General features: G+C 42.3%; 1 protein-coding gene across 1 annotated transcript in view; it reads right to left on the reverse strand.

The window, feature by feature from the left end:
- The window catches only part of ZEB2 (zinc finger E-box binding homeobox 2), a 114,487-nt gene that overhangs the window by 3,612 nt on the left and 88,375 nt on the right, over positions 1-22,500 (reverse strand). Inside the window, exons 5-10 of the mRNA XM_068407257.1 lie at positions 21,855-21,926; positions 15,310-15,498; positions 14,401-14,615; positions 11,787-11,895; positions 8,934-10,903; positions 6,738-6,918 (exon numbers count right to left, since the gene is read on the reverse strand). Of these exons, the coding sequence (XP_068263358.1) occupies positions 6,738-6,918; positions 8,934-10,903; positions 11,787-11,895; positions 14,401-14,615; positions 15,310-15,498; positions 21,855-21,926 (2,736 nt within the window). The remainder of the gene's footprint in view (positions 1-6,737; positions 6,919-8,933; positions 10,904-11,786; positions 11,896-14,400; positions 14,616-15,309; positions 15,499-21,854; positions 21,927-22,500) is intronic.

A 22,500-nucleotide genomic window follows, 5' to 3' on the forward strand; every position in this document is an offset into this window, starting at 1 on the left:
AAGAGCATGGTGGAGGGTAGGCAAGAAAACCCCAACCGAGAGCGAAGGGCCAGGAAGATGGGGGACCATCACTGGCAGTGCGGGCATGGAAGGAAATCCAACAGGGGAAAAAAAAATGTTTTCAGACCACTGAAAGATCTCAACATCCAGGAAAACTCAAGCTGCTCCTTTATGAACCTGTCACTGCCAGGACGCAAGAGCAGGGAAAGTCAAGCATAAAAAAAAAATTTCACTTTCGTAGCAAAGTTGCTAAGAACGAATACCAGGGAATAAGCTAATTTTTTTTGCCGATCTAGTCACAGCTACCTTCAGGTCCCACTGTGAAAGTTCACATTTAATAAGGTGTGATTAACGCATGCTCGAGGAAGCCAAAAATTGTATGTTATGAACTGAAGGGGAGATCTAGCAGGAAGGAAAATACAGGAGAAACCACAGATAGAATAACCTAAGTGCCAGGGAAATTAGTGGATGCCTGGAAACTGGGACTCAAACTACTTTTCTTTGTATGAGAGTTTCCTAAGCTTGCACACATACAGGGTTTCTTTTTTTTTTCTTTATTTCCCTTTACAATAAAATTGAAAATTCAAGCTTGAGATAGTGAATTATAGCAGTATTGCCTTTGTGATTCATTTCCTAAATATGCATTTCTGCCCATTTAACCTGTTGGTTAAAAATCAAGCTTGAAGAAAACTCTGGGCTTTGAGCTTTCAACCTCCAGCCTTGACCTGGGTGTGCACCAAATCCAGAGCCAGGAGGCGGATACCTGCCTTTCGGAGCACAAGTTTTGCCCCATGGGGAATCCCACAGTCTTAGCTGGGGAGATTTTAGCATGATCAAGTCACTTACTAAAATTAGCTCAAAATCCCAAAGCACTCTCGACCTAAGCACTCCTGAAACCCCAGCGCTGCCAGAAGAAAACCCTCACGGGTGAGGTGGGAGCTTTCCCAACACTAGCGACCACCCAGCTGGATGCACCAGATACCTGCCTGCATCCCTGCTTCATCTCAGCTGTCCTGCTGAGCCCACTCAGAGTAACACGCTACCGTCCCTTTGTATCTCTGTAGTTGCTAATTTTGTTCCTCTTTTGTTCCTCATAGACCTTCTGCTTTACCTTGGCACCTTTTTTTGTGTCCTTCTCCTCACTGAACTTCTGCCCACGCTGTCTCAGTCCCTCCCTCCGTCTTACTTTCCCCTAACATCAGCAAGCCCAGCCTTTGTCTTGTTCTACTTCTCCACAGTGCCACTCCTTCTCCTTTACTTCCAGTTTCCCGGGTTTTTGATGCACACTACATTTGGTGCCCACTACACCCTTCTCACCCCACATTTCGCTCCTTTTCAAGCTGTGATCCATCCAGTTGCCCAGCACTTTTCCTCTCCTCAAAGAGCAGTCAACCACCTCCACTGCTTCTCATCCAGACTTGTCTCCACCCGCCCTTCCCCAAGGCTGGGTGATGTGCTCATCCCTCAGTCCTTGCCTGCTTTGCTCATCCCTTGCACATGGTGTTCGTTCAATGCTGACCTGCTCGTGCTGCCTGGGGCCTCCCCCCAGCCAGCACAGAGGTAGCCTGGCAAGGAATCATCCATATTTTATAAATTAATTTAGAAACAAGAAGATTAAAATACTTCCTATTTTCATATTAATTTATATTATTACTAAAAAGGCTCTACTAGAGCTATTTAGTCTACCACATCCATATCAAGGACTCAGTTTTGATCTGAGGGAACATGACAGCTTGAGCAAAGTTCTTTGTTCAGACACCACACAACATACCTTAGCAGTGCGTAGCGTGCAGCTGTTACAACACTAATTGAAATATGTTTTTAAATGTATCGAGTTTCTGAACATTTGCAGAAGAATCTGTTCTCAAAGTTTCTAAAATTGCATTTCTGTTGAAACAAAACAACAGGAAAAAACTCCAACAGTAAGTATCTCTGGATCTTCCTGGGCTATCTTTGACTGAAAAGCTATGCATTTCCCCTTTGCAGTGGTATAAAAGTCATAAGACATCAGATCATGAGCTGTCACTGGTCCCAGACTAAATATCACCCATAATTTGCCTAAGGCAAGTGGGTCTTTTTTTCTATAGGAGGGGGCCAAACAGAAATCCCACTCTTTGGAGGAAAGAAGGAAACATTTTTGTGACAGTTCGCTTTTATTTTTTAAAGGCAGTTCTTTTGAAGGTGCTTGGGGGTTTGGATGTTAGATGTAGTCCCAATGGAGATGGATTAGCGGCCAGAGCACAGCGAAGCGGTCAAAGGTGCAAGATAAATGCAATTTATATATAATTGCCCAAGCTGCACCTGTTCCATTTTGAATAGGAGACCTTGTCTACAGAACAAATTTCACAAGTGTAGAATATATCCTTTTTCTTTTTTTTAGTTTATTTGAGTGTAAAATGGGGAATTCTAAACTTGTATCAGAGTAAAGCAAGAAAAAATAACCTTTAAATAGCATGTAAATTTTTTATGAATCAAGCTCTAAATAAAGAAAACTCCTGAGCTGGGAATTCAAAATACTAGCCAGAGCACTCTGATTCGCTACCAGGCTCAAGAACAATATTTAGTTTACAGAATCAATCTGGAAATAAAACCAGTGCTTGCATCAGCATGAAAGCTACAAAAATAAAAAAGAGGTCTTAATAAAATATACAGTGGAAAAGGAAAGGATGAAAGCACTAGCACAGCTATGAGGCCCTCGACAGCCCACACAAGTAATAAAATAGAATATGATGTAATATAGAACAACAATGAAAGGATTTAAAATTTCTAGGTAGGATTCTGAAAAACTGTTTCCAGCTTTTGTTGCAGAGCAGGCACGCTGCAAGTTTCCTTGCGAAGCTACGATAGAACTGGTGTGTAGCAGACACGGGCAATGACGACAGCAGAACAAACACTAACCTTCACCTTCCTCCTGAATCAGCCCAATGCGATGCTGATGACCAAGGGGGCTGGATTGCTACCCAGAAACCAGGATATGTCTCCATTTCTAGATGCTCCATTCTGTTTGCTCTCCTGCTCACTCACCCACTACTGTTTTCCCTCCTTATCTGCAACGCAAAGATTTTTTTGTTCGCCAAATGGCAGCAATGCTTTGCCATGAAGGCAACCGTCTTCTTCACCTTTAATAAGAAAAGTGTCTTGAACCTTGTGCTAAGCAGCTTGGAGAAATCTGAGATTAGGTGCATGCAGTATCTGCTCAACCAATTTCAGCCTGACCAAAGTTAGGATGAGTTCATAAGACTTCACAGGAAAATAGTGTGAGCCCTGAATTCCCGTGCTGCCTGTCATGCTCTGCACCCTAATTACAGTGCTGCCTCCCCTCATTTTAAAGAAATAGGATCTTGTGAAGCTCAGACTCTAGAAGGGACACATAACTTTGGAACAGGCTGCCCAGGGAGGTGGTGGAGTCACCATCTCTGGAGGTGTTTAAGAAAAGACTGGACATGGCACTTAGTGCCATGGTCTAGTTGACAGGGTGGTGTCAGGGCAATGGTTGGACTCAATGATCCCAGAGGGCTCTTCCAACCTGATTGACTCTGTGATTCTGTGTGAACTTCTCTTAAAATTAAGTGGCATCCCAAAATTAACTTGGCAGAATTTGGTCCTGCAACAAGCAGTGGCCTCTTGACCAAATTTCAGACCAGCCAGAACCAATGCAATTCACTCATTGCAGTGATGCAATAAATTTTCCTTCTCCACGTGAAGCTAGAAGCTATTGCAGAATACTGCTAATACTACATAAATTAAAAATTATGGATTGTGAAATTTGGGCCCCTTTTTCTGCTGTACTCAAGCTGTGGCAGACATGACGTACAGAGTTAATCACAGAGCTCCTTGATCTGCGGCCGCATGGTCCTACCAAAAGTTCTTGAGTTGACACAAAGAACCAGCCAAATCCCATTCTTCGTCTTGCCCTGGCAGGCAACCTCAGCTCCACTGCAATACCTACGACATTCCTGTTTTCTCCTTTACAACAGTTGGTGTAGCACATGATTAAGGCAGCTCGTGTAATTTTACCTGTCAGTGTTATTTTTTGCTCCAAATAATTTCTCTGGGGTAAATCCTTAGGGGCTGCAAAGCAGGAACATGGCCTCTGTCTGACTTTTCTAACCCTCAGGGTTCTAGCATTAGTTGCAATAAGTATGTGGACCATGAGAAGTGGTGACAAATAAAAATCTGATTGTTCAAATATCAGAAAAAAAGACCTAAAAAAGCACATAGTTTTTTTTACATAGGAAAAAGGACATCATTATAAACAACATCCATGATTTGTGCTTCTCCAGGAAAGGCAGGAAGCGTTCCAATTTCTCCTAAAATATTTTTTTTATGAAGTAATGATGGATTGTGATCAGCTGGTCAGAAAACAGCAACAGACTTGGAAAAGAAGCTTTTTCTCTTTTTTAGGTTTCAAAAAGTTGATTGAAAAATCTGGGCCTACTCTTACGACGACCCCAAATGCTACTTTCAATTTGATTCCTTCCACTGAACACAGGCTGCAGTTTCGCACCTATGTTATTAATGCAATTACGAGCTTTTTCCAAAACTATCAAATTAATTTGGAATTCACTTGAGACGCATGATAAGCCATTAGCCAAAGTCCCAGTGCAGTGTGCCTCATGAAGGCTGTGAATGAGTTATGGAGGCTAGCCCAGCCAAGGTCTTCAGAGCTCCCAACCACCTCTATCTAACATTAGCGCGGTGCGCAGAGGCTCCGTAAAAGCGAACACATCTTTAATAATACTTCACACTTTATACAGCGAGTTCCATCACAGGATTTCAGCCTGCACGAATTAAAATTTACAACACCCCAAAGAGGCGGGCTGGGATCGTTTCCCTCTGTTTCAGAGGTGGGCAGAGTTGAGAGAAAGACGAAGCAATTGGCTGAAATACGCTGTTCTAGCGTATTAAGTATGACACCCTATACATGTGCTGGATCATAAGGCTGAGGCCCATAAAATTGACCAGACGTAGAGTTGAGAAGCCGAAAGGGACAGAACAAAGAGGAGAAAAGTCCCTACGCTGCAGCCGCGTGGCATTGTTGGAGGCAGTAGGTTCCCGTGCTACTTAAGGACCAGAACATATTTTTGCTTTTACAAATGCAGTTTATTTTGCAAATCAAGGTGATTGCACACATTTCAGCTTGTCAAATTTTCAGCCTTTCAACCATATGTCTGTCGATCTTATGGACTACCAACTTTATGGGATTCAACCATATGTCCAGATCCCGATATATGTGAAGGCCAGTTCTAACATAAGAGCTTTACGGCAGTAGTGTAGTAAACCATAATGTTTGCAGATGGCTGTAATAAAATCATTCAGGAGAGGAAAGGTGCAGGGACGTAAAGCCTTCAAAGCTTCTTCAACTGAATAAACAATTTGATCTGAATAACGTCGTGGGAAGCACATTCCACCAATGAACCAGCTGATCTAGTCCAAAAATGTTGCTTTTAATTTTCTTTCCTAATCCCGCATATATTTTAACTTTTTTATTTTCCTGTGTGGGATTAGCTTAAAATTTGAAAGAAAAGTATAAGAAGGAAAAATAACAAAAGTAAAAAAAATTTTTTAAAGGCACAGTCCACTTCTGAATTGTAAATTTTTTCTTATGTGAAATGCCAAATGGTTATGTGCGGCCTGGAAGATGTATTAATAGAAAGGTATAAGTTTTTTACCGTCACATGGTGAGATTGAAGGATGATGTGACTTGCTTCATTTCCTGAAGTGCACCTCAGCTTTCAAAGTTAAGGAAAGTTTCCTCCTGAGTAAGCTTTTCCTAACTCTAGGAAGTAGGAGTTTGGTTTATGTCCTGCTGCACAATAATTCACACGATAATTCATATTCCCTTTGTCTAACATAACTTGATATCTCTATTATTTGGGGAGCTCCGGTCCCATTTTCCCCTAACTGAAACACACTGAGCTGCTGCGTGCCCCTCGGAGAGCTCTCCGCCTCCGTGCTCGTGCCTGTCCTGGCTGAGAGCAGGGAAGGGAGCGCTGCCTGCAAGGGGAACCACGGGCAGCATAGGTGTGACGGATGGTCTTTCTCAAACCAAAATGGTTTTTAAGCTGACAATCCGTGCTGAGCTTTGGCAAGCTTCCTTGAACTAGACAAAAATCAGTTCCTACTCAGGAAAGAAGGAAACTTTCCCCAGGCATTAACTGAGAAGTGAAAAAGTGAATTGCAACCTGCCTGCGCTGCTGGCGTGCACAATCACGGCGAGAGCAACCCCCTGAGCTGTTTACTTTGAGATAACTCGGCCAGAGCCAGCTCTCGCTCTGCTAACGTCAGTGGAAGTTTTCCTCTTGGATTAAATGGTGTGGGGTCAGATAGTGTCTAAGAAACGAGCAATACACTGTCACTCTTCCTTCCCCTGCCAGACTTTGTGTTGACCAAGCTGCACTCCTTTCTGAGCGCTGGGGCCTGCCTCATTTGAAGAGCGCTAGCTCAAGGGCTCGTCTTGTGAGATGCTGAGCACCACGACTGCCGCTGCGCTCAGCGTGACATCTCGCCTAGCACCTGCCGAGATTCACCCCATCACATCCAGCAGTTCTTTCCCAAGCAATAACCATTAAAAACAAATTTAAAAACACATTAAACTGAGCCAAAGATATTATTTCTTCCCTGTTGAAAGCCTCAGCACCTGCCGAACCATTCATTGCACAAGTGTTCTCATGAAAAACGGTGAAGAGCGTAGCATGGACCTCAAACCCTCCCCTCAGCGCGTGCAGCCGCTGTACCTGTGTGCTCATATTTGTGTCGCAGCAGGGAACTGCTCTTCTGGAATGTCTTGTCACATAAGTCACAGGCGTACATGCCACTTTCTGTCTTCTTGATCTTCTTTCGGGACAGACAGGAGTCGGAGTCCGTCATGTCGTCGAGGCCGGACATGTAGTCTGGGGTTCCATCAAGCAATTCTCCCTGCGAGGGAACCACCTGTCAGCGACACCCGCTTCCACCACCGCTCCTTCCCGTGGAGGAACCAACCACCCCAGAAAAGTTAATATCATGTCTGCTTAGGATGGTGTTCCCTCTTAGCTTAGGAACCTGTTGGTAATGAAACTACAGCTGATGAGGACTGTGGAAATAATGAGGAGCCTCCTACTTCTCTGCCTTCAATCAGCTTTCCGTTGCAATAATATGATTACACAAGCGGATGGTGTTTGTCGTATCAGTACTAAATATTTCCAAGGAGTGGAAAAACGTTCTTCATGGACGGCAAAAGGTATTGTAATATTTTACGGGGGTAAGCAACAGCTGAGAGATCATTCCTCTCAAAACACTGAAACTTGGATATATTCTGTATCTGTAGAAAGGTTTTAATTGAATTTTATATTTAGGTACAAATGTTATTATTATGCAATCCATTTAAATGTATGTCTCCCGACTAAAGGCCTCAAGCTATATTTTTATATTTAATTTTGTAATTTGAAATAGGGAATATTAATAACACTTTTTATCAATGTTCTATCTATGTTAAAACAGCCTTCAGCATTAAGCAATAATGAATGTGGATCAGTAAATTATTAAATTTCTTGATATTTATTTTGTCTTGATCCAAAGAGAGTGCAAACTTGCATGATAACATACATTTCCATTTGCTATCACACAGTTCAGTTTTCTTAGACTAGGTTTGCACTAATTAATATTAGAGAAGATTAAATAGGCTTAAATACATTTACAAAGAGGGCAGATGTACTGTAAATTGGAATAGTGGAACAGCTGTTATGGAGGTGCAGTGCTATTTATGCTCCTATTGTGCAAAGAGGGATTACAGCCTGTAATGTAAAACCATACCTGATTTTCACATTCGAAACTATAAAACATTTACTAGTCAGTAAAATTACTAATAGACTGTGATAGGACATAGGGGAACATGTACAAAGTAAAAAAAAATTATTAATCTATAATCAGTTAATCTCATTTAACTAAACTCTGTACATTAGATCTGAATACACCCAGCAAAAAGCTATAAAAGTACATGACTTCTGTAGAGCAGCTCTTTGCTATAGACATGCAAGGGGTGAAATCCTTTGCTGGTGGCACCCAGGCACAAAGAAGTGCTGACCCAGATTACGTGTCCATGGAAAGACTTTGTCTGCGATTAAGGGCCCTAGCTGCTACCTCTCCAAATAATTTCATTTAATCTCCGGGTTTTTTCGAAGCTGTTCCAGATGACTGATGGGGATTAGAGGACTGGTAGTCTGGGAAGGGCAGTAGGTGGGCTGAAGGAAGGGGCTACGGTGAAGCAACACGTCAACGTTTCTCATCACCCAGACATTCATGAGAAGAGAAGACGCCTTTTCCATGCATGGTGCATGGAAAACATGGAGAAGGAAGCTTTGAGGACTTTCAAAGGGTAGAGCTGCTACGAGGCCGTATGGACCTCTGCTTAGAGGGCTATGGCTCTGTGTCCAAATGTGGGGGTGATTCCCAAGAGGTCTCTCACTGCTCCTTTTCCCCATCGTGAAATGTAGTTACACTCACTGTGAGGGGAGCCCTGCAGAGATCAGTTTCCCTACAAAGTTTCCTTTTTTTCTTACTTTATTGCAGGGTGGGATTTTTCATGAATGTTATTAATGGTTGGACTTGGTGATCTTAAAGGTCCTTTCCAACCAAAACAATTGTATGATTCCATGATTATTATTTAGATATAATTCTCATAAGGAATGACTGAGCTCTTAACAGAATAAAAACACAAGCATTGTGCCTATTCAAAGGTATCGATACTGCTTCTAAATCCAAGTAGAGGTGCTCCTAAGGTAATTGCAATTTGTTTTCCTACCCCACTGCATTTTTGCAAGTTCGGACTACAATCCACCCTGCTAATTTTGTTGGAAATGCTGAATATAACAGTATTTTTTTCTCCTGTAAGAGGACATATCACAAAATAGTAAATTTTAGACTTTCAAAAGAAAACAGTTGCAACAATTTACCTGAAATCCTTGTTTCCGCTGGTACTTCCTCCTTTGCTGCATATCAGCAAAAGTAGCTGCTCCAGCTGGGTAAGTATAGGCCATATGTGGTAGGAAGCTCATCTGATCTAGTCCTGGGTATGGTCGCAGCCCAGGAATACTGGTCTGGACTGGTGGCATAAAAGTGGCTGGGGGAAACGCGCTCTGTGGTGGAAGTGTTGTGTATAAAGGTTTGGCACTAAATGGGTTCATACCAAATACTGGGTTAGTGCTTTTATCCAGATTATTTGAATTAGAAAACTCTTTCTTGATGAAAGTCAAGTTCAGTGGCTCATCTGAGTTTTCAGATGATGAAGAAACACTGTTGTGTTCTAAATTTACACTATTAGATTTTGTTTTGTTCTTTGTGGCTATAATACTTTTGGGTTCCTTCATTTGTTTTGGTAAAGACAAGTCCAAAGGCTCAGCCTGAAGCTCCTCAGAAGAGAAACTGTTTGGAGTGTAAGAACTACTGTGGGAGTTTTTAGAAGATGTGGAAGAAAGATTTAAAGGAGAAGGAGTATTGCTCCTAGAGTGGTCCAATTTATCAACTGGTTTAATATTGGTAAAATGAGAAGGTTTTGTTAGCCTGAGAGGAGTATCACAATTAGTAACACTGTTATGGAGTTCAGCTATAGATGGTGAAGTTATAGAGTCCACAGGCTTTATTGGAGATCTGGCTGACAAAGAGTCTTTAGTGGGAGTGTTGTTGGTGGCAGCCAGCGCCACCTTGGCACTGGCCCTTTCCAGTGATGGTGACCTGGAACTTGAATACTGGTAGACTTTTCTTTGTTCAAACCATTCCTTCACAAATTCCTGAGGAAGGCCAACAGCAATGGAAATTTTCAGTAGTTCATCAGAGTTGGGTTCCATATTCATAGCATAATATGCTTTAAGTACAGACATGTGGTCCTTGTATGGGTTGATGGGGCTAGTCATTCCTTTCTCAGAAAGTACTGATGACAGCAAGAGGGTTTGTTTATCAAACACTCCAGGTTTGTTGGGAACCATGTTCTCGTGAGGCTGAAGGACTGCCTTGATTTCTTCGTTCATTTTACACAGGTAACGCTCATGCTGATGCAACGGAATGGGACCAGGAAAGCTTTCTTTACAGAACTGGCATGAAAATGGAGTGGATACGTTATGGTTCTCTATCATCTTATCTTCAGTTACCAGGTCTATTAGGGTTCGCAGCTTCTCTTTTTTAATGTTATTGAGCTGCCTCCTTGAGTCTGTGGTTAAGCTCTGGAGGCAAGCTTTGGCTTCATTGACTTTCTCTAATGTATAGTCAATAATACTTTTAGTGGCACCATTATGACTTACTACTGGAAGACCCACGGGGGGAATACTGGGGGAGGTAACTCCTTGTTCCTCGGCTTGAGAGCATGAATCCTTCATATGGTAAACCTTCAACTTGGAGATCTCTTCAGCCTTGCAGTCCATTTTCTGCCTGGAAACCGTGTTGTCCACAATCTGTAGGACCTTCTGCACCTCACTTAAATTACTGCCTACCGCAGGAAACCCAAGCAACGGTGCTTCCATCCCTACACCTAAGTGCTGCATTGGACTTTGAGCAGAAGCATGAACTCCTAAGGGGCTGGTTGCTCCAAGTCCACCATTCATAAAAGGACTAGTTGCACTAAACCCATGTGAGGCCATAAGAACCTTATATTCATTGAAATCTAGTGGTTCTGTTTTAATTTTCAGTAGGCCTGTTTGTTCAGACATACTAAGTGGTTTGCCATTCTCCAGCTTGTTTCTCAGCTGTGTAATGGCTGAATTAGTAGGAGAGGAAGATACAGAATTAGGAGAAGAACCCGTCTTGATATTGTTTCTCATTCTGCCATTTACAGAGATTAAACCAATACACTTCTTGCTGCTGATGTGCGAACTGTAGGAGCCAGAATGGGAGAAACGTTTCTTGCAGTTTGGACACTCATATGGTTTTTCACCTAAAATGATAATTAAAACCAAATGTTAATTATCATTGTTGCTGCTATAATTGCAAGTGATCACATTTGATATCCAACTCATCGTCTGTGTATCCACTGATTAATAGTGAAGAAAATATCAATTCTATGAATATGGCCACACACCACCACTGCTTTACCCTCCTCTTTCTACAGGTCTTGAGGTCAGTTTGGACCCACTGTCTCCAGCTGACAACAGCCACCAAGGTGCAAGATTGGCTCCAGACTGACCATTGTGAGTCACAGGTAAGTACCCTGTGGCAAAGGGAGCCAAATCAAATCCAGACTGTTCAAATTTGATTTGTTTCTTCTTTTTTTTATTTCCCAAAAAAAAAGGAATTTTCACTGGAAATTAGCACAGTTATGAGAAACTGAGTCCTGCTGTTAGGACCTCCACATCTTCACAGGTGGAGGTTTGTGCCCGGACAGAGCCCTGTGGCATTTCATGTGCTGAATGCTGCATCGAGCAGGAGAGCCAAAATGCACAAGTCATGCAACAGGAGATGCTTTGTGCTTACTCGTTATCTGAGAATATGAACTGTATTTCACTTGGGGGGACTTTTTGTCATGGAAAATATAATGGACTCTTCAGGGTCCAACTGCACAGAAATGAGTGAACGCTTCTGAGCTCTAACTGCCGAACAAACAAACTATATTATTTGCAGGAAGCTTTACTATTTCCAAATCTTTCAGCGAGACCGTGGTATTAACAGCATGATAAATGAGGATGACTCAGATATCACTTCTGAAATACCTTAGTAGCTCCAAGAAGCCAGAAGCAGAACTGTGTAAATTTTAAGCAGTCTTTAAAACTCAGCTAATTAAACAAAATGCAAATGAGCACACCAGCACCTCCGCTACTCACCACTGTGAATTCGCAGGTGTTCCTTCAGATGGTGTTTATATTTGAAGGCCTTGCCACACTCAGTGCATTTGAACTTGCGATTGCCTGCTCCTTGGGTCAGCATTTGGTGCTAGGAGGGAAAAAAAAGATACCGACATGAATTTTATGCAAGAGAAACCATGAATTTCTAGCTTAAAAAACAAAAACAAAATTAATGTGGCTCTGAATTTGTCAAGCGGACCAAAAGGTCTGCGTGTACATTTATTTGTCTCATCAGTGTTGCAATAAAAATCAAAATGTTGGCAGTAAACCGAAACAAATGAGAAAGTACTTTCATGAGCATTCGATATTTGCTTTAGAATTATTTCCTGAGTCTCTCATCAGAAATGTGTTGCTTTAAGGTATCTTACAATGAGAGAAACTGTTTTATAAGAAGATTTGTGGCTCTTAATATTCCTAGCATATTCTGAACATGTGGGACTCTGCTTGTTTAAAAATTCTGTTTACTGCGTGTGTAGGAAAGACAGAAACGCTGTCGTTAGTGGCATTTCGTGTAAGATTTAATTCATTATCAAGCAGAAGAGACTGCGTCTTCGGCATGAGCTGCTGCTGGAAATGTTTTTTTAAAATCACAGAGCAGCAGGGAAGACTTGAGCTACCTTTTGTGCCATGTTTTCCCCCGGTGCTCTTCTAAGGGGCGAGGGAAAGTTGAAAGTTAAAAGTGGCATAAAGATATAATCAAAGGCAGCTGACCTTTTTGCAACAAGCAAGAAAAGCCCCGTGACTTTGAATTCGGAGAGAAAAAAAAATAATCATTAAAAAAAAATTAATAATATTAATAAAAATGCAACCAGCCACTGTGGATGCTCAAGGTAGGAGGTCAGCCTTTTGCAGGCGGCCACGACACAAAAGCCTCTTGCAGGAGCAGGGGCAGGAGGGGGGGGAAGGGGAAAAAAAGAAGGAAAAAAAAAAAAAAAGGCAGCGCCGAAACGGTATGACAACTGCGAGGGTGTGCTGCCTCTTCCCACATTCCTGGCGAGACAGATGGTGTTACATGGGACACAGGGAGGTTTGTTCAAACAGCAGCAACCTTCAAAGATCAAGCAGAGCCCAGCCCGCCGCGCGCCATTGAGGGACCTGCGCTCATATGTTGCTGAGTTGCATAAACAAACAGCAACAGCTGTTTTGTCTCCCCCCATCGCCCTCCGAGGACTACTATAAACTTTAGTTGTGCCACTGTTAATATGATACAATCATTTTAATTTACTAATTGTAAATGCCATGAGCAAATGAGGGGACTTTTCAACACCAAAGCTACCATTCATAATGCGCCAGCACCGGCGCGCTCTCGCATGTGAAATTTCAGGCGGTTGCGTTGGATAAATATCTAGGCAGGATTTTTTTTCCCCCCGGTGATTTTAATGATACAAAGCAAAAGAAAAGAACCTTACGGTGGATCAAGTTAGGAAAAACACACATGTGAATATGTGTTTGTCTGCTGGAAAAGGCATGGGAAGGAAAGAATAGGAGAAACTGCTCTAGAATCATTTATATTGATTTAAGATCAAGCAAAAGATATGGTTTTCTTAAAAATGCTAATTGCAAAAATCACACAATTAGGAGATCTGTTTGCCTAACTGAATTTACCTTACGCTGAGAAAAACCTACCAATAGAAATAGAAATCATGATTTTCAGGTTTTTAAGAAAAATAAATACTGCATCAAGCCTTTATAATTTGACACAACGCACACATCGATTTATTTAAGTTTTAACCATGCCATTTGAGTTTCCATTACAGCCCTTCGTAAGGTGGGTTTGCAGAAGTAATTCTCCAGCGAGGACAGAAGTAGTTTTTCTGCTGGTATGTAAAGAGTTTTGTGGCACCAGGGCTATCGCCAGCCTGTTTAGGAACACTAAGGGAAGCTCAGTCACCTGTTTGAGATACGCAGCATTTCCTTAAATGCAGCACTGATATAATATTACATGCATCACATCGAGGAAAAAACTGCTTTGATTTATTGCAGATACGCTGCCGGGCTAGAGAAACGATAGCGGTGTCACAGTTCTAGTGCGTGCACGTGTTAGTGGCAAAATCACAAATGATAGCCTATGTGTACTGTAGGAAGAGTTATTCTAAAAATGTGTAATTATGTTTAACAAACGATTATCCCAATACGCATAATTTCACGTGATTGAAAAGGTTACTCAAAAAGTAATGAAAAAATATTAGCGGATCTTTTACTGTGTCTTGGAGCTCCTACTTGCAACACTGCAAAGTAAAACTAGGTGAAAAATGGAATTAAAATTGCTGAGATGTTTAATAATGTATAATTAAAATGCTACAGTTTCATTCACTTTTTGAGGAACATAAAAACGAAACTAAAGTCAAGTTAAAGTGCAAATAAAATTTCTAAATTAGAAATTAACACACTCATTCGATCGTGAACATAAGACTATTAAATCATATTAGAAGAGACCATCAAAAAATCATTTAGACCTCAATTAAAGCTATTACCATTAAAAGATCTGCATCTTCAAAATGCCATGAAAAATTAATAATGATTGCCAATCAAAGCAATATCGTTTCTCCAAGGGGTTATTACAGAAAGAAATCACTTAAAACCAGCCCCCCACCTGATCTGTCCCTGGCTTGTGTGTCACCATATGCCGCTCGAGCTGGGTGCGGTAGGCAAACGTGTAGTTACAGAGAGGGCACGAGAAGTTCTCCTCGTTCTTCTCGTGGCGGTACTTGATGTGCTCCTTGAGGGACGTCAGGCGCTTGTAGCCCCGGTCGCAGTAGGGGCAGGTCAGCAGTTGGGCGAAGGCATCTGGAGTTCCAGGTGGCAGGTCTGCGCCCCGGGACGGAGGGGGGAAAGAGGCAGGCCAAAAGGTCAGCAAATCAATGGCAGCTCATGGGCTGATTGCCCGGGATGGTATGAGAGGAATCGCTGCAATCTGCTGCCCGAGAGGGAGGGACGGTGCTTCCAACCGGCGGCGGGAGGCACCGGCACCCATGCACGCCCACGGCAGACTCGCGGGACCCGCGCCGGACCCCGCTAGGAAATTAATTACGGGCATCGCTCCTCCCGCAGACCTCGCTGGCTGGAAAACTAAGAAATACTTTTCCCAATCAATTGGCGATTTGCATTCCAGCCCCAGCTCATTACGTTACTGCTGCCATTGACCAAATCCTTCCTACCGACGCTTTTCCGATTATTTATCAAGGCATCGGAGAGCGATGGGTCAGCTACCCAGTATTTTTTTGCATTAAAACTTGATTAAAACTTCCCAAACTCCCAACTAGAGTGGCAGCCTTTCTTCTGTTTAAATTCAGCTCTTCAGCTCACCCGCCAAATAATACAAATTTGCTGACTAAAAAATCACAATACACTGAAATTACAGCCCCAATCTTTGCTCATGAAATTCCATGCCGCTGCAGCTGTTCTTCAATTTTTAAGGTAAACACCCAGGCATGTAGTGCATTTATAATTGCAACAGCTGCACGAGGTCAGGATACTGGCTAAAAATGAATTACAGCCTCACCATTTTCTTCTTGCCCATTGGCCTCTGGAGTGCCAAGGCGAGACAGTTCCTCGGGGGCTTCGGGGTAAATAATGGCTGTGTCGCTGCGCTGCAGGTACTCTGCTATGCTGACTGCATGCCCTTCTCCTTCCTCCAGTTTCCTTTTGGCAAAATATTCCTCAAAGTCCGACGTGCAATTTGCGTTCTTCACTAAAATGAGAGAAGGGGAAAAGAAAGGGGGTTTGAGTGCATCCTTCCCGAGAGCTCGGGTCAAGTTAACATCGCAGGCTGAGCCGGTGTTCACGCTGGAGCTACAAGGCTGGGGCTGCAGCTGGATCCTTGCTCTCATCGGTCTTGCTCCAGCTCATAATAAAATTAATGTGAGCTTTCCACCAGCGTGGATGGAAGTAAGGGTGGGCTGTTAAATTAACAGGAACACGGGCTCTACGGGGCAGCAGGAGAAGTTTATGAGGCTTGGGTAATGCAGGTAATCCTTCATCTATGGAACCTGAACCTTCAAGGGGCTCCTGGGGGACCCATGGCTTTTGGCATGAACACAGCTCGACCTACAGGATGGAGCTCAGCTGCCCCCAGATCCCACAGAGCCCAAGACAGCCCCCATATCGGAGGCGGCAGTTGCAGGTAGTAAAGACCACAACCACTTCTCCTCCATCACAGGTCCTGCCTCGGGCTGCTCCTCTGTGGCAGGCAAGAGAAGAGAATTGCTCACAACATCTTCCTTTTATTTTTTTTTCCTCCCTGAAAAATTAACTTACAATGGGAGAATAGGTTGTTTTAAAAAAAGTATTGCTTCATATATTTCTACATCTAGAACCACATGTTTTAGATCGTAACAGGGATACCAGGCCTAAAACCACTTTTACAGTCTGTACAAGAGTTTTCCTTCTTTTCCTTAAATGTAAACCCAATTTTTTATTGTCCATGCAATGTCATGTAACATGATATATGCTCAACCACAAAACATCCTGTTACTAAAAATATGCTTTTCTTCTCCATGTATGAACACTGCATACAGGAAAGACCTTAAAAACTCTGAGACATTATAGGAAAATATTAATATAATTATACCAGAAAAAAAAAAAATGAACTGATCATTTTCTTTCTCTGATTTTTATTTTTTAGTCTTGGAAGACACAGTTGGTGGCAGGGAATTAAAGATACTTGTTTTTAACTGACCGTAAATGAAAAGAACAGCTTATGATTGATTACATTTTTAATGTATTTCTCCTTAGGTGAAATAAGAAAATGAGGCAAGGCCATAAACTATTCTACAGTTCACGTAAAAGTAAAATATTAAGTGGCAGGATTCTGCTGTCACTGACGCCAGGGAGCAACATGGAGTAAACTCATGGAATTCAAAGGGGTTATGGCTCTACAGGGTTATACTGGTTTGTAACCACTGGAAGTGAGAGACTAACCAGGTCCTTGGTGTTTAGAAGCAGGTAAATGCTTTGCCTCAGTTTCCTACAAAAATGCAAGGTGATGCTGGCAGTCGAAACGAGACGTGGCCTCTGACTGGGGCACAACTGGAAACCTGAAAGCACCTGATTTGAAGTGCTGATCTCGCCGTCATCGATAACAGTAGATACTCGCCTATGCAAACCTCATCCTTTTAGCCGATAAAATCAAATCCTCTGGCTGAGACAAATATGCCCTATTTTTCATATGAGCTGAGCAGCTTCTCAACCGTTCTGCAGTATTTTAGTGACAGTGACCAAATGGCACAGGGCATGGGACCCCGTTTTTGGAAGGAAACTTCTGTTTCTATCACAGTGGTTTTGTAAGGAATCGCTACAACAGCACAGTGCTCCTCCCTTGGTCCTTCTGTAGCTCTTGCTATCATTTGTTAGCATCATGAGAAGCAATACCTCCTTTTTTTCCCCAAACAAAGCAACTTTAGAAGGGGAGCATAAACACGGACAACAAGGCCGAGTACCTTACCTCCATTTTGTTGCTGTGAGAGAAATATAACAAAATGGTGGTCGCTGAAGTACACCTTATGCACAGAAGCATCAGGCTATGGTTTTTACTTTGTTTTTATAAGAACAAAGCTGAGTCATTACTTTTTACACCAGAAACATGACTTTTCATTCCCTTGCTATGCCTAGATCTTCCAACTGTTGTAAGATCATCCACCCTCTGGCTTAACACTACTCCATCTCTGCTCCTTCTCTTGGCTTAGCAATAGATCCAAGGAAAACAAGTTTATTTTTTGGTGGATTCAGGCCCTGACCCAGTAAATGCTACCTGTGAAGCAGGGAAAGAGAGCTTTTCTCCAGAAAGGACATACGGGAGCAGGAAGGGGAAAGAGTGGGGTGGCTCCAAGGGATGGCTCCAGGTGTCCTTCTCCTCCAGGCAGGCTGGGGGGTTTTGGAGCTTGCAACTGCATTTATAGGATGGGAATTCAACCCGCCAAGCGAGGCCTGAGTTAATATTAGGAGCGTCAGTCGCAAACTCAAACCCAAATGAGGTTTTTCCTTCCCGGCCCCCGAGTCTATCTGGAGGCTGGTCCAACAGGCTGTGGAGGGCTGCTGCAATATTACCGGCCTTGGCTTCCTAATTCTCTGGATTATTTAGCTTCTATGTCTGTGCATGCAATCCGGGAGCTAAAGCAAATGTTTATGTCTGCATTATAAACCCCTAAAAACAAGGGGATTTAGTGGAAAAGCTGACAGATCCTTAACTGAAACAATACAACCAGTGCTGCAACACTGCAGATTAACATAAATAGCAAAAGGTGACCATGGGTATCTGGTTTCTCACCAGCGACGTTACTGACAATTCAGACATGGCTGGAAGCTCATCCAGTGTTACTAAAAAGACCCATCTGATAACCATTAGGTTTCTCTCTCAATTTCTGGGGGGAAGGTTTACTTGCCCCCCCCGTGCCCTAATTTGTTTTCCATGCAGAAAGTCATGTTCCCGGATTCCTCGTGGGCTAACAGTGCACACACATTGCACATCCCCTCCTGCGAGGCAAGAATTTCAGCGAGATCTACGGCGGGTGACCTCACCAAATAAGTCTTTTTTTAATTAATTATTGGAGCCTGGAGAGCAGAAATATTTTCAGCTCCAAAAGCTGATGTGGCCGTGTCACATAAAAATAAAACGCATTAAGGAAAGCTATCTTTGGAGGCATTTAGGACCTTTCAAGATAAAGTGAGACAGAGGTTCAAGGAGCTTGGGAGACCAGTTATTTTGTGTGGGAACTCATCCTGCAAGATGGTGATAGCTGCCCTTAATCGCTAACAAAGCTAATAAAACCACAGCCTTCATTAGCCAGGAAGTGAGAGGCCCCCATTGGTACACACAGATTACAGCCTGAAAACGGCCTGTCCTCCAACCTGCCAAGTTTTACTTCTGTTTTCCTCCCTCCAAAGGTTTTTTTTTCCCCTTCTTTAAATTATATTAAGAGATCTTTACTCGAAGTTTGTCAGATGTTAGTAATTGAAACTAGGAAAATTTTTTCTGTTTGTTTACAGGGAATTTGCTAGTCTATTTTCTGAAAACATCCTAGTTGTAATAACCGTAACAGGTACAACAAAATAAACCATAGGGATTTATTCATTTACATTTTAAAAACCCCTTCTGCCAAAAAAAAAAATCATTTTTCAAGTAACCATTTCAAAAATCCTAGAAATATTTACAAATTAATTTAGCAGGACTAAAGACTAAAATTTTCACTCTAATGGTCACTTTTGCTTTTATAAAGCCTCCAAGGCTCATTATAAAAATGCAGCTAATTAATGTATGGATAACAAGATTTCTTTTTTAAGTACCACTAGGAAGTGGCCATTCTGACAATAGCAGAATAATTTAATAAGGGAGACTTTTTCTTTTAGTTTTCTTTCTCTACTAATGACGTTCTGCGATGAATTTGATGCTAAAAATACACCACAGTTGTTGCACGCTCCTACAGCAACTTTGCTGGTTGGATGGATGTGAATGAGTCTGAAGCTCTATCTCCTGTCTCTGTGCTCAGCCCAGGTGATGCAGCACTACAAGATCTGGTGTCAAGAGGGAGAGGCACATTGTGTTAAATGAGAGAAACCCTCTTGGCCCATCTGGAAGAGCCCGTGTTAATCTGTAGGAAGACCCAAATGGCTTTCTTGGACACCAGAAGGTCACTGCCGTATGGCTTTTGCTGAAGATGGAGTCACTGATCCAGCTTCTTTCATTGGGTCGAGTCTCAGCCTCACCTCACCTATTTTGTTAAACATCAGTATTAAACCCCACTACTACCTGCAGGGAAAAACTGAGGCCAGGCACTCAAGACAGACCCAAAGCCTGTAGTGAGACTGAAGAAGAAACCTTTGAACATTTCCCAGAATAGGTAGGAAGGATCTCCAGTGGCTCAGGGACTGACCTCTTCCCTTTCCTCATCAAATAATGGTTGGGGCACCTCAACAGGCAAGACAGGGGAGTGTTCACTCTGCATAAAGGATGCTGCAGCTCCTAACTGTCACCTGATGTCTTCCACTCAAGGTGAAAAGACTGGAAAAGGCATTTAGATTATCAGATGATTTAATATGACTAAATAATCTGACATTGCTCTTGAGAGACTACAGAGACTGCAGCCATTACAGAAACATGTTCTACCCAACCTACCCAGGCACCAGCCTCCACTGAAGGAGGTGGCTCTGAACGCCTCAGTGACAAAAGATTTGAATTAAACACTAGCAGAACATTAGACAACTCGTAATGGTTGTTTGAACAAGTCACCCATTGCAGCAAATAGCAGCTGGAGTAAAGAGGAGGCTGGGACTTTTGCACAGGACTTTTGGGGAAGGAATTACCAGGTGCAACATCCAGAGCAGCTTTTGCATGTTAAATGCAGACCACCTAAATGCACAGCACTCTTTGAACCACTTTTGCAGTGCATCAAGCCGGGTAGGGGCAACCCTTATCTTTTCCCCCAGGAAACTGGTTTCAGAAGAGGCAGGACACCCCATGGACCCCACGCAGGGCTGTGCAGGGGTTTGACGGCACCCTGCCCCCAGAGAGATGCCGTGAGGCCAAAGTCGAGCAAGGCAGAAGAGCCCATCAGATACTGGAAGGGAAGGGGCTAAGAGAACATGAAGTCTTCCCCCTCGAGCAGACCACATTGCAAGTATGAAAGAGTCAAGGCCTGTTATGGTAAGGAAAATATGTGCAAAGGAAGTCACATGGACTGATAGGGGACCTCAGAGGCTCTGGTAATGGTAATTCAGATAACCATCAAGTCTTATTTCTGAATCAGACATCTTTTAATGTCCTGTTTCTCCAAGTGCTAAGCACAATTTTTCACTTTATTAAGGTCCCTTGGAAATAAAAAAGCTTTTAAAATACATATGTATCCAGTTCTGTATGGCAACATCGTTAAGTATATATATGTAATGATAAACTATACCTCGGTGCCACCCTCCTTCCATGCATAATAAATCTCATGGATGAAAAAAGCAGAGACATGGTTTTATTTTCCTATTATTTTCGCCCCTCAAGAATTATAAAGTAAATTTCTTGTGTAACTTAATAAGAGCATTGGGGTTTTCTGTGGGTGTTTCCAACATTAGGAAAGTGTGAGTAATAAAATCCTTGCGAGACTTGGGTACCACTTTTTACAGTAATATTTGTAGAGGGCATTACCTATGAACTAAATCTCATAATGGAATGCATACTTATACTAGAAAACTCTTACTTTTAACCGTGTAAATCAGGGCTATCTGCAGCATCTCGAATTGTGACAAAATGCAAAAGAAACACTGGGTGATGTATGGCGTTCAGCTGTGCTGAGGGCAGAGTAGGGACCTTGTGGTCTTTGGAAAGAACGTGGTAAACCCCTGAATTCATTTGGATTAGAAAATAGCAACAGAAACCTTTTGCTGTTTTGCTCTGGTACAGGAAAAAAAGAGATGGCTCAGAGATGATGCCTGCTAAATATCTCTGTCCCCTTTCTTGTTCCACAAAATGTATTGATTTCTAAGAAGAGGGGAAAGAAAGAGATAGGGGGGGAAGATTAGCCAGAGACATAATAATCTCATAAATATGCATTTAAAGTGTGTGTGTCTTGTATCTGTGTAAGGGGTTTATGTCTTGCTGAAAAGATGTTTTCAGTCTCTGAAGTAGCTTACTCTGTGCACCATGCGAATCTGGGGTTGCCAAGAAGGGTGCACCCCATCCTCATTATCAATTTCTTTGTACAGTTTCTCTCATTAAAAGACCACTGTATCTTGGTCCAGCTACTTTAAAATACACGAGATTCGCCCTCGCTGGGGAAACATCTCCTCACACTGCTGAAAACTATTAGCTCACAAGGATGCAGTTAAAAGGAGGTAGGGGCTGAAATGTTGCTGGGCACGGGAAGGGTAACAAGGGCTCTCACTGAATGAGTTTTTCACTGCACCGCTGTGATCAAATTGGGGAAAAAAAATAAAAACAGGAGAATTATGTAAATATTTCCCAATTGTTAAACTGAAAACAAGAAATCAATTGTTTTGTCACTTCATGCACAGCTAATTCTACATGGCACAGAAGAAAAGCGATGCTCGTATCACGCAATACCTTACCTGTACCATTGTTTCCAGTGGTCTGAATTGTGGCTTCAGGCCCCATAGTGTCATAATCTTCCTTCATTTCTTCTGTGAAACAAGCATGCACACTTTTAGCATTTGCACGTTACTGAAGGGCTTACAAAGCTAAGGAGCACACTGCAGTAACAGGGAAGATCCTGCTAAGGGAAGGAGAGAAAAGGGCTGTTGTGGACCTCTGTACAATGGCTTTGTTCTGGCAACTGAATGAGTTCAGCGGTGCTGGATGGACGAGAACTTATTTACTTTAAACATGACAGCGAGTGGTGGAAAACAGAACTATTTGTTCAGAGCAAATGAAGGGCTTTTCCCAATATCAAATCTAACAAGCAGTCGGGTGATTAAAAGTGATTTTTTTCTTTTTTTTTTTTTTTTTTCCGTATTTAAAAGAAATAATCAGTTAACAGACACTGTGAGCTCTATACCTGGAAGAAACTGCAAATACAAAAGGAAGATATAAGAAGTTCTTATATCTCTATTTCTATCTATCATCACTCAGATCTTCTGAGCTGTCATCATCATTTTAACCTCATTTGAAGCACAGCATGTATTAATATCAAGTGGTGCAGAAATGTGACAAATTTTCAACTGTGGGCAGTTCCTCTCTGCCCGTACAGTTTGTTTG

The sequence above is a fragment of the Nyctibius grandis genome, chromosome 9 (genome assembly GCF_013368605.1).
Source record: "Nyctibius grandis isolate bNycGra1 chromosome 9, bNycGra1.pri, whole genome shotgun sequence".
Taxonomy (NCBI): Eukaryota; Metazoa; Chordata; class Aves; order Nyctibiiformes; family Nyctibiidae; genus Nyctibius; species Nyctibius grandis.